A 12,082-nucleotide genomic window follows, 5' to 3' on the forward strand; every position below is an offset into this window, starting at 1 on the left:
ATCTGGCTTATATAAAGTGACCGAAAGAATATCTGTGTCATTTTATTACATAATACAGCTTGATGTAATATCGAGTGCAGACCAGATATTTGTACCGAAACGTAATACTCTATACTGACTTTAGACTGTTCGACACTCAGTGCGTAATCGTTTGCCAACTTAGCCTTAAATATTCAGTTTTGACGCTGATTGATCTTGATTCTGATTGCGCTTGATTGACCCCGCGCTTGGCGACACATTCTTGTGTCATAGCGATGAGTCTCACCGCAGCTCCACTAGAGGAAGGTCTGGCTTTTGATACTGGGCCAGAAAGTGCGCACGCTGTGCAGGATTACGCGCTTGCACACCACAAGTCTGTTTGTGTCGAGCGCGCTAGCGGATCGGATCGGCGGATGGCGTGTTCATCCGAGGCGCCATGTGGCTTTTTCGTCCAAATCTATCGGCAGCGCATGGCAGACAGAAGAACGTATGGAAAATGGTATATTGCATCGCTGAATCTGACGCACTCGGAGGGCTGCACTTCGGTGCGTCGTCTCTCTACACGGCAAATTGCGGGACTACCAGCCTTCGTGCAGGCTGTGCAGACAAACCCTAAAGCCTCAATTGAGTCTCTGATGGCGTTGGTGCTGCAGCGCCACGGCGTATCGTTAGAGAAACATCTTCGCCTGGTTTACAGAGCCAGAGATTTGGTACGAAGTGGGAAAGTTGTTAAAAGTCATTTATTGTCCAGTCAAGACGAACCATTGCCGGAAAGACAATTTGTACGTTGTCGCGCGATGAGCAAAAAGGGATTGCCTGATCCGAATATGCTTAAAAGTGCAGGTAGAATGATGTGGACAAACATTCTTATTGAGTCGCTTTTGATTCAACGACTTGTAAAGTATCGGCGACAATTTGATGAGACTGTAGAGCAGTCGCGGCATCGCGAGCTTTGGAAAAATATCGAAAATGAGTTCAATGCAATGCATGACGAGACAGTCACGGTGTTGCAATTGCGTTCCAAATTCAAATATTTACAGGATCAATATCTGAAAATTCGTGCAGAAGAAGAGGCTACACATGACAGCAATAAACTGGTGATATATCCGCACTATTGGGACCTACTAGCCGAGTACTTTGGCGATGAAGTGTCACATCACAGCCAAAGTGTGGACGAAGATAACGAGAACATTGCGCTGACAGAAATGAATGGTGGTGAAACACCAAATTTGATGAATGAGTTAGATACTCAGCGATCTGGACAGCTTGGCCCGTATGTGCCCCCTTCTAATGAAAACACTCAAATTCAACCTTCACTTTATCCAATTCCTACTCAAACAGTTTCTCAAACCCAATTTCCAGTCACTGAACTAGAAACGATGACTGATGGGCCAACAAAGAGAAGAAAGGTCAACACTTCGATAGATCTCCCTTCTCCCACAATTGGTATTCTCAAAGAAGTGTCACAATCGCTAAAAACATTTCAAAGCGTGCAGCGCAACATAGCCCAATCAGTGGAAGATATGAAACAAGTGCTTGAGCAATCAAACGAGGCTATCCGCGGCCTACATCATGCGTTGAACCAGTCTATCCAAGTAAATGCTGCCCTACTAGACTTCCTTAAGCGGCAATCATCTACATAGATACGCTGTGATAATGGGTGAAATCAAGGGTACCGTTCCTTGTCGCGTTTCCGTGACGATCTGCAAGCGCTTCTCTATGCTACTTTCGCTATATGGTGCTGATTCTCGTAATCCTGGAGCTCTCGCCGCAGAATTTTGCCAGTGGGACTTTTTGGAATTGAGTCAATAAACTCGATTTGACGGACTTTCTTGAAAGGGGCAACCTTCGAAGCCACAAAGTCCATCAATTCCTCTTTTGTTAAACCGGCAGCATTCGTTGGATCTTTCAGCACCACAAATGCTTTCGGTACCTCCTCTCCCATGGCATCACTGCCTCGAATGCAACACGCATCCAGTATTTGTGGATGGTGGTTCAATACATCCTCCAATTCGGCTGGGGCCACCTGATGTCCCTTGTATTTGATGAGTTCTTTGACACGATCGACGATAAAGACACAACCATCCTCATCAATATATCCAGTATCACCAGTGCGCAAAAAGCGATCTTCTGTGAACACCTTCGCGTTTGCTTCTTCGTTATTGAGATATCCAAGCATGACCTGAGGCCCCTTGTACAGCAATTCACCGTGCTCTCCCACATCGAGGTCTTTGTCGGTTTCGGTACACTTCACACGAAGCTGCGTATTTGGCAATAAACGACCAACGCTTCCCTGATATCACCAAAACATTGGCAGTGTCAGTCATCTGATTGATTACACTCATTTTTGATCTCACAGGTTTGTGATGAGAATCTTCACTGTAGTTGACAGCTGGCGAAGCTTCAGTCAAGCCATACGCCTGCTTGACAGCTATATGCACTCGGTCCTTCACGAGTTTTTCCACTTCTTTACCCATGGGGGCTCCACCAGACACGAAAATCTCCGTCGCTGAGATATCGTATTTATCGACGAGGGGATGGTGAGCTAGGAACAGAGCAACGGGAGGGGCGATATAAGCTACACAGATCTATATCAAAGACGTTAGTCATGTTATTGCATTCAGCGTAGTAAAGCCCACAGTCATGCATACTTTGTACGTAGACAAGACGTTAAGGAACGTCTCGGGCTCAAACCGCGGCAAGACCACATTAGCCGCCCCCTGATACATTGATAGGTGCATTTGCATCATGCCGTAAATGTGATAGAATGGCAGCAAGCCAAGCGAATATCCGCGCATTTTTTCAACATGATTGACCTGCATAGCATTCGACAAAATGTTTCGAGCGCTCAAAGCGACACCTTTTGGAACACCAGTCGTTCCGCTCGAAAATGGTAGGAAAATCTTACTCTCCGAGTCTATTTTTTCAAATTGAAAAAAAGGATCTTCGCCATCCTTAACGAGATCACTACAAGCCACGATTAACAAATTATTAGCAAGAAACAATCTTAACTTTTCGATCAAACCTCACTCGATAGTCTGAAGATCTTCAGTAGACTGGCCAAATGTAAAGATGAGACTTTTGTCAACGCCACACAATTTGCTAGCTTCAATTGCTGCCTTTTCCAAGTCCTTGTGGGTGATGACGTACTTGGCTGTCGCCGCTTTGATCTGTGCAGCCAGTTCGGTTGGCAAAAACGCAGGCGAAGCAGGAGAGCACACGGCACCAAGTGAGGTAAGCGCTGCAATTCAGAGATTCCGTAAACAGCCATCCCAAAAAGCTAGTACAAGTAACATACTGGGAGACTTACCAAGCACAACAGTAGGATAGTCAATGCAGTTTAACGAGTGCACGATCACCCCCTGAACAAAAGCCGCATAAGTGTCATCATCAGTGCTCAAATCAACCAAACGCAACATACATCTCCTTTTTTGACGCCCCGTTTCGCAAGTGCGATGGCCAATCGCCGAGCTCGATCGTAAAGTTGTTTAAAGGTCATGTGCTGGTGTGTGATCCCGTCAATAAAAGCAGATTTGTCTGCGTGAACGCTCAGCTGCTCCTCAAGTATGTCCCACATAGTTTTATAAGGGATTCTCAATTCTTCATGTGGTGGCTCGTGTATAATCACGGAATAGGAGCGATAATCAAGTTGGGATAGCGAACCAAACCGCAAAGTCGGACGCAAATTGCGCAGTCCGACATTGTATCGACTTGTGTGGGCAGTCGTGGCAAAAAGTAGACGACGAGCAAGCATAACTGATGAATATATGAATGTTCGAGGAATGCTAATTTTCGGATTGCAAGGTAACTTTAAAAGTGAAGGGCTTGTGTCGGTCTCAACTCTATTTTTGGCGAGGACGTCATCAAAAGCTGACTTTTTTAGTTTTGGGGAGTTTTAAATAGCTGATTTGGATGCTGCATCAAGTTCCCACATCAAGCTTCAGCGACACTTCTTGAGCTGAGCTGAAAACAATGATACAACATTTGCTATGAGATGCTGACAGCCATGTTATTATTACCACATGATACAATTCACATTTGGTAGTCACTGTCAAAAGTAGATTGAACCAATCATTATTCATCCGCCGCTGACGCTTTAAGATTTGTAAGTAGTGTACAATCTGGATATTCAATCATAGCCTTAACCCTCTCCCCATCCTGCAACAACAACAAAAATTTGATGTCATGTTTCTGCTGAAAGATGCGCTCGGCTCTCTGCGACAAAATGGTGAGGATGGATGGCTACGTGGCTAAACAAACAACGTTTGCATCGAATGCGTGCTTCCCATCCGTGCTTTCTTGAACTCCGTGTCATACCCCTACATGTCATCTCTCTACTGTACCCCGAAAACTATAAATCAATAGTTTGAGGTTCGACAGCTGTTTATTCAAAGGCAAGCTCGAAGTGATGCTGACAGTGTCGATAATAATTAAGAACTTTTAACTAGGTCCGACAAAGACATGCAATTTAATGCGCTACATGCGGAGTACCTTGCAATTGTTTCGGCTTGCAATATACAGCATCGTGGCTGCATGACAAGTCAAGATATCGATCACCAATCAAATATTCTTAGCTTGCTGACCTCATTAAAGTGAGACAATATCAGTTGAATGTTTTTGATCGTCTTTCCACGAACCCAAAAGGTCGCGAGCAATTAAGAAATAAACCTTGCTTTCGAATATATTCCTTTTCTCGATAGCAATCAAATCACGATGTATGTATCCATCAACACAAGCCGCAACAGCATAGGAATTACGTGGTGACCTGATGTTTCGTGCTGCTTACATACCACGTGCTTTAGTATAAGCAATTATCCATCGAGCCCTTAATATTATGGACAGGGACTGCACGATGACCTCTGAAGTAAAAACTTCAGGTTTCAAATCCCTATATCGGACCCAACAGCTTACTTCAACCGCTTGTTGACACCGATTGTTCCACGTTCGAGTGGTACTTTCGCTGTAATATATTCCAGGCAATCGTTTTGATGGCGACAACTCGCATGACTAAATCATAAAGGTTGTCAGACCGGGTGACCAAGCCTTGTTCTTCCTCTTTTCTTCAAAGCGGCGTGCTACTTATCCTTGTTTTTCAACAATTAAGCGCACGCTCCACGTCAATCCGTTTTTCTCTTCAAATTATCGTTATCGAGTTTCTGCGTTCGTAACCTGGCCGTTTCCCTGTGCCCAGTCGACGAGAATTATCGTCATTCACTCTGCGCTCCTTGTCGTCTCTCGCTTAGTATTTCTGCTTATGTATGCACATTGAGCAAACATAATGTAGCTCAGTACGACATTAGCTCTGTAAACATCGAGTCTTTCCGATTAACGCTTTGCGTTAGAAGTGAAAGGTCTGAACACCTTTTGTGCTCGAAAAATCAAGGGAAGTCGTAGTTAGTCAATTTATTGGAAAATGAATCATACGCACAGCCATTCTGGGTTCCCATTGCGATCTGATTTCTTCCGCAGTCTTCCTTTAGCCAAGTTCAAGAATGACAAGCTGTACCGATTAGCCAAGGCGAACGCCTTTACATGCCTCAATCAATCATTTAATGATCAATGGAGATATGTTCCTCCTGAAAAAGACGGCACTCAGATTCGGAAGGACACGAGCAACCTGGCAGCCTCGTATCGACTCGTGCGAGCAGCTACGGTACTGCGTTGCCAGGAACATGAGGTCAATCAGATTGTTGCCAATACTAACTCTGAGAGCTGGCGCGAGTTCGTTCGCAAGTGCTTTGGAAAATATTACGTCGATACCCTCATCCTCCATAATGTCACAAAGCCCAATGATATTGACACTGTTAAACAGCCAGAGCATGGTAATAGCCAGCCTGAAGGTAGTGGTAGTGAAGAAAGTCCTGGCTGTCTGAAAAAAGACTGCATCGGTAGCGATGGAAGACGCGGCAGTCTTCGGACGATCGGAGTTGACCACAATGTCGAGGCAAAGTTACATAAGAATCTCGACATCGGCTCTTCAATAAATCTTATCGATAGAGTTTCGTCGGAATGCAGCAGTTCTAATGCAGAAGAGCTTTTGAAAGAGGAGGCAGCCGCTGCAGTTGATGGACTAGGTGAACAAGCGGAGGAATTGCTTACTGTGAAATGGGCTGCCTTTGAAACAGGTATATCTGGCAAGCGAGACGTTTGTCTTGTTGACTATCTCTCATTGGCATATGTACCCAACTCTGAACCACGCCAGCGTGTACACGTGTGGTGCTTCACATCAGCTGAAGGCGAACGTGTTGGCTGCATGGAACTTAAGGATACGCACCATGTGACACGGACGACTCTCACGAAACTGGGCTTGTTTTGGCATAAAGTGTCCGACGATGAGACAGAAGTGATCGTGTGCGGTAGTTTTCCGTCAAAGCATGCGCATATGGTTAGCGCAATTCAATTAAACTGTTTAAACCAGTTGCAAGGAATTGTTGAGGATCTCAGGATGAGCAGTCAACTCTACATTCAGCGAGCAACTTGGGTAAAAAACAGTGAGCGTACAACATGCAACCTCTGTACGCGCAATTTTCATGCTTTGCGGCGTAAGCACCACTGTCGTCGCTGTGGGGAAGTTGTATGCTCGGATTGTTCGACAGTTGAGACGGTTGATCTGCCTGCAATCGGCTATTCAAAGCTACGACTATGCAAAGTTTGCTCTATCCGAGCACGCACTACTCCGCTCAAGCAGGTTGCCAAGACCAATGTGTTTGATCATCTCGTGCGTGTACGCAGACTTAGCGACGTCGGTTCATCGAATGCAACTTCATCATTCACTCGATCATCTTGTACCGAAAATAATCAAGCAAGTCATCACGAGGACAGTCAGGGCAACTCGGAGTTGATTATTAGCGGCTATATAAACCGCACACAGAGTTCGAGTACCACCAATAGTGCCAGCAACAATTGTCAGGGGATCTCGTCTTGTGGCTCTCACAGCAAAAACAGCATTTCTATGCAAAATCCCGAGACAAGTGACACAAATGAACTTACGATGCATTCCATGACAGCTAGTCTAGATTCTCCTTTCGAAGCATATGACGACTTTATTAATGAAAGCTGTCTGAAGACGCAACTGTGTGCGATGGAGCACAAGAAGCGCTCGAATGGGGGTAATAGCAACATGTTCGACCTTCTTTGCGAATTGGCATGCCAGACACTTGATTGCCCAGTCGCTTCAGTCTCGATCGTGGATGACATGGACAACTTAATTTGTTCTGCTGTAGGTTTCGAAGTGAACTCTGCCCTTGATGGCGAACTGTCCGTCTTTATCAATAAAATAATGGGATCAACTCCAACCATTGTGTTGGATGCTAGTGTTGATAAGCAGGCGCTCAAGTTTTTCTCTTTGGGGTCCCTACCACATATCCGCTTTTTTGCCGGATGCCCAATCTACTCTCGAACCGGAAGAAAGCTCGGATATGTTTGCGTTGCTGATTTTGCCAAGCGCGATTCTCTAGGAGCAAGCTGCGCTTTTACTATGGAACGACTTGCTACTCTTGCCGTCACCACGATGGAGCGAGACGTACTGAATAAAACTGACGAGAACAAAAATGCTAGATTAAACAACATAAAGGAGGCCGACTTTACTAAGCGAGCTACAACACACACCCCACTGCATCCGGCGATTCTCTCTGACCGAATAAATGGCATTGGAATGTCAGGTAAAGGGCAAGACAACGTAGAAAGTAAAGCTCATTCCGAGGCATTAGTTCGGCACGTGTGCGAAATCGTAGAAGACGAGACACCACCTATAACGACACCTTCAACCGTGAATATAAGACGCGTGGCCGGCGACCGCAGCGCTGACTATTACGAGACACAGGAGCGCATGCGCAAACTACTAATCAAATCGTACCATACGCAGCAGCAGCTTGCAATTAGTGGATCACTGTAACGTGATTAGGCAAAGTTACGATGTCAAGATTGCACTCCAGTAATTGTCGGTTGTTGTACACAGCCATTTCCGCTCACACAAAAACGGATGTCCATGCATACCAAAATACTTATGTCCATCTATCATTCACCTAACCAGATGTATGATCATTCTAGCTTATGAAAGTTCGTGTTAGCAAAATGAGTATCTATCTGATTACGTGTTCACAGCAATCGTCTGCCCTTCCACTGTGCAAATTTACTCATCAGTAACGCATCCTTCTGAAGCAGACTTCACATTCTTAATGAATTTGTACAGTGTACCGCGAGTGGCTTTGAGTGGAGGTGCAACCCACGCCTTCTTCCGCTCATCCAGCTCTTCGGGGGACACATCTACAAGATCAATGCGATTCTTTTCAGCGTCAATCGTGATCCTATCACCGTTTTTTACTAGAGCAATAGGTCCACCAACTTGAGCTTCAGGGGTTATGTGGCCGATGATAAACCCATGGGAACCGCCGGAGAATCGGCCATCAGTAAGCATTGCAACATCCTTTCCGAGTCCAGCGCCCATGATTGCTGACGTAGGAGCGACTGCATAATGAAAGCATGCGGCAACGTGTTAAAAAAAAGCAACTTCAGTATAAATGTAGGCGAGACTTACGCATCTCCGGCATGCCTGGACCACCCTTGGGGCCTTCATAACGAATGATGACAACACAGCCCTTGGTTATTTCGCCTTTTTCTAAGCCAGTCATCATATCTTCTTCACAGTCGTACACTTTGGCCGTACCAGTGAACACAAGGCCTTCTTTGCCTGTTATTTTGGCAACTGAACCTTCTGGGGCCAAATCGCCGCGCAGGATTCGCAAGTGACCGCTAGACTTAAGTGGGCGATCAACCGGATAGATTATTTCGTGGTTATCCGAAAGATCCGCCACCTTTTCAAGGTTTTTCGCAAGCGTCTCACCCGTCACAGTTAGACAGTCGCCGTGAATGAAGCCTTGTTTCATGAGATATTTCAGTACAGCAGGTGTACCACCCACGCGATGAATGTCCTCCATCACAAACTTCCCACTTGGCTTTAAGTCAGCCAGAAACGGAACGCGCTCACTTATCTTTTCAAAGTCATCAATGGTCAATGGAATACCAGCTGCACGAGCAATAGCGATCAAGTGAAGCACAGCATTAGTAGAGCCACCCAGAGCCATTGTCACTGTGATGGCATTTTCGAAAGCTTTGCGACTTAATATGTCAAGCGGCTTGATATCGTTTTTCAAAAGTATCTTTATCGCTTCACCTGCTTGAAGGCACTCAGTTTGTTTTTCAGCCGAATCTGCAGGAAAACTCGACGAAAATGGTAGACTCAGGCCCAAAGTCTCAATCGCAGTAGCCATCGTATTTGCCGTGTACATGCCACCACACGCTCCAGCACCAGGACAGGCATGTCGAATTATATCGTGACGCTCCTCTTCTGTGATTCGTCCGGCAATATATTCGCCGTACGCTTGAAAAGCGGATACAACGTCCAGTGTTTCACCTTTGGAGCTGCATCCAGCACGAATTGTGCCACCGTATACCATCAACGATGGACGATTCACTCTTGCCATGGCAATTACACAACCTGGCATGTTCTTGTCACAACCTGGTATGCAGATATTCGCATCATACCATTGACCACCCATTACCGTTTCGATTGAATCCGCAATTAAATCGCGCGATTGGAGACTGTAGCTCATACCATCCGTACCCATGCTGATACCGTCACTCACACCGATCGTGTTGAAACGTAGACCCACTAGACCTGCAGCATTCACGCCTTTCTTCACCTCGCCCGCCAGATCCAGCAGGTGCATGTTGCACGGATTGCCTTCCCACCACATAGAGGCAATACCGACTTGAGGCTTATCCATGTCTTCCTCAGTCATGCCCGTTGCATACAACATGGCCTGTGATGCGCCGCGAGCCTTGGGCTGCGTCACAACGGCGCTGTAGCGATTAATACGCACACCATCTATGGCTTTGGGTGTGCTGTCGCCTGAAGTGGAAAATGCACGCTGGAACATCGTCTTGCGCACAAGTGACGAAACTTGTGAGCGGTGCATGGTATTCCCTAGTCTCAAATCGAGATCAGTGACTAATGGTTGCGCAAGCACGCATTAATTTGACTACCGTGGAAGCTCAAATAGTGCGCCATGTACTCAACTCATCGCAATGAACTGTTGATATTAGTTAACACACAAAAGGAAATCAAGCATCAAAAGACGAATCATCAGTCGAGCTCCGTTATAATCATTTTCGACCCCAGTGTTCTTCTTTAAGAAACAGCGGGACGATCATTCGATCGTCGCTACTGCACCATACAAATCGGTGCATACTCTGTTATTGCGATAGTCCATTTTTACAGCCATTTAACAGTGTCATTATCCCATTTACTCATTATCACCATCTTCATCAAAACGACTAGCAATGCCCTGGTCAACAAGTCAGCCCTTGATTTGTTGTAAGCTGAAAGCATTACAAAGTTGGATATCTCTTCATGGATAGATAATCAATGAGCGTATGGAGGTTTGTCCAGAATCCTACGTACTGCACGTTACGGGTAAAACATGCAACAGCTAGACCTCATTTATTCGTAGTGATTTGCGGGCGTGTGTTGCCTCATCCGCACGATGCCGTAGAATTCTCGCCAGCTCGCAAGCCTCTCCACTCTGACCGATCGTATAGCGAGAGCATTCGCAGCACGACCGCGACGATGAAGATAAAATGCAGGTCGCTGTCGAGCGGGGTATATTCGCTACAGCGCTTGGTGCGGTCGATGACAGTCGATGCGCTCACGAAATCTTTCAAATATAAATTAGCTGTGCGCACGCGCGACGAGGAGTCGATGATTGTTACCTTTTATCCGGCATGCACACAGACTCCGCAATGTCTGCTCAATGAAGAGCTAACTCGGCGGCTACCGCGAACATGCGCACAGCAGTATCTGCAGTAGGGCAAGCGCTCATGATGCCAACATTCTTCGCAATACTAAATGCGAAGCTGTCGGTTAGTAAGTTCGACGGGAGTGAGCTATTTAAGGTACAAGGGCCTGTCTTCTTCGACTGGGTCTGCACGTTTTTGTGTGGCGATAGCTGGCCGAGTCCACATGTGGACATACGCAAAATGAGGACGCTAAAGGCGGCTTGCTGAGTCAAAACCACAGTAGAACGGCTGTGGGAATTATCACATGCAAATAGATACGTGGTGAGACCAAAGGCCGATGCTACTACGGCTAGCCGTATCATGATACTGTTCAAATAGAAAATAGATTTCAAGCGCATACGGGCAGAACACCGGTTGCTGTCAGTTACGCATGCGGAGAAGCAGAATCGCTCGTATTGGACAGTATATGCATCAAGCATCATGTTAGTGAATGAACGTTTTTATGCGTGTCAAGCACGACTGGACACGTACACTACTACATTTGTCATGCTACTGTATCGGCGCACTTTGTGCACTCAATTCGTTACAAGGCGCAAAGAAAGACGCACCCGATGTGGCTGCAGAAAAGTTGGTCAGCTGACTGCCACTATATAGAGAAGATGATAATAGTGGTTGCAGCATGATTCCTGCAGTTCGTGTAAAAAAATCGATAAAAGAGCTGGCAAAACCTTCAGCCTGGATAATCGAAAGCGGCTTTGTTTAATATATGATAAATAACGAGAAATTGCTGTTTGACTCGGCTGCCTGTGATCGCCATGGATTACTGGAATATCCTGCACCTGACGCAGTGGGCAGCGGCAGGCAATCTCGAAGCAGACTGCCATTGCAATCTGAAGCAATGCGATCAGGATACAGCGAGTTTCCTGAAATGCAGCCAGACGAAAGCAAAATGAAGCGTGCATTGCAAGTCAAAGTGCCAAAGGGGTCGGTGCCGGACCTGCTTGAGATTGCTATTCCTGTATTTTTTTGCAGCATTCATCGAGGCTCGCGCAAGAATCCGCTACGACAGCGCATGCAGCTTGCCACAATCGTGGAAAGTAGCGAAATAACAAAGGGAAGTGAGGCAGAGAGAACAAGGTGATCCTGATTCAGCACGTCAGGAACATTGGCACGTTGTACGTGTTGAACTAAATAGGTGGCCCGATACGCTGCCTCTGCGCAAAGTGCTGCAAAAGTAAGATAGGAAGCAAGGACCTGGTGGTTTGAAGGTAAGTTTCCAAGTAAATGTATTATGCTTATAGCTAGC

The 12,082-nt window shown here is 46.1% G+C and overlaps 6 protein-coding genes across 6 annotated transcripts; 4 read left to right on the top strand and 2 right to left on the bottom strand.

The window, feature by feature from the left end:
• Nucleotides 1-254: 254 nt before the first annotated feature.
• Nucleotides 255-1,622, top strand: PHALS_05971 (uncharacterized protein; the record flags this gene model as incomplete). Its single annotated transcript, XM_024723302.1, has 1 exon — nucleotides 255-1,622. One exon carries the CDS (start codon nucleotides 255-257, stop codon nucleotides 1,620-1,622), a length of 1,368 nt encoding a protein of 455 aa, XP_024574293.1.
• A 74-nt stretch (nucleotides 1,623-1,696) lies between these two features.
• Nucleotides 1,697-3,733, bottom strand: PHALS_05972 (4coumarate ligase; the record flags this gene model as incomplete). The annotated part of the gene is made up of 6 exons (XM_024723304.1): nucleotides 1,697-2,272; nucleotides 2,337-2,567; nucleotides 2,631-2,946; nucleotides 3,010-3,220; nucleotides 3,290-3,341; nucleotides 3,401-3,733. The coding sequence occupies 6 exons, from the start codon at nucleotides 3,731-3,733 to the stop codon at nucleotides 1,697-1,699; spliced, it is 1,719 nt and encodes a 572-aa protein (XP_024574294.1).
• A 1,659-nt stretch (nucleotides 3,734-5,392) lies between these two features.
• Nucleotides 5,393-7,873, top strand: PHALS_05973 (hypothetical protein L917_01060; the record flags this gene model as incomplete). The annotated part of the gene is made up of 1 exon (XM_024723305.1): nucleotides 5,393-7,873. One exon carries the CDS (start codon nucleotides 5,393-5,395, stop codon nucleotides 7,871-7,873), a length of 2,481 nt encoding a protein of 826 aa, XP_024574295.1.
• A 237-nt stretch (nucleotides 7,874-8,110) lies between these two features.
• PHALS_05974 (dihydroxy-acid dehydratase) lies at nucleotides 8,111-10,048 on the bottom strand (the record flags this gene model as incomplete). The annotated part of the gene is made up of 4 exons (XM_024723306.1): nucleotides 8,111-8,445; nucleotides 8,516-8,548; nucleotides 8,645-9,964; nucleotides 10,024-10,048. 4 exons carry the CDS (start codon nucleotides 10,046-10,048, stop codon nucleotides 8,111-8,113), a joined length of 1,713 nt encoding a protein of 570 aa, XP_024574296.1.
• Nucleotides 10,049-10,054: 6 nt separating this feature from the next.
• Nucleotides 10,055-11,495, top strand: PHALS_15130 (uncharacterized protein). The gene has a single exon (XM_036407345.1). The coding sequence runs from the start codon at nucleotides 10,406-10,408 to the stop codon at nucleotides 10,844-10,846; it is 441 nt and encodes a 146-aa protein (XP_036263055.1). The 5' UTR covers nucleotides 10,055-10,405; the 3' UTR covers nucleotides 10,847-11,495.
• Nucleotides 11,496-11,542: 47 nt separating this feature from the next.
• On the top strand, nucleotides 11,543-11,917 carry PHALS_05975 (uncharacterized protein; the record flags this gene model as incomplete). The annotated part of the gene is made up of 1 exon (XM_024723308.1): nucleotides 11,543-11,917. One exon carries the CDS (start codon nucleotides 11,543-11,545, stop codon nucleotides 11,915-11,917), a length of 375 nt encoding a protein of 124 aa, XP_024574298.1.
• Nucleotides 11,918-12,082: the final 165 nt, after the last annotated feature.

Source organism: Plasmopara halstedii (genome assembly GCF_900000015.1).
Source record: "Plasmopara halstedii genome assembly, contig: Scaffold_292, whole genome shotgun sequence".
NCBI lineage: Eukaryota > Oomycota > Peronosporomycetes > Peronosporales > Peronosporaceae > Plasmopara > Plasmopara halstedii.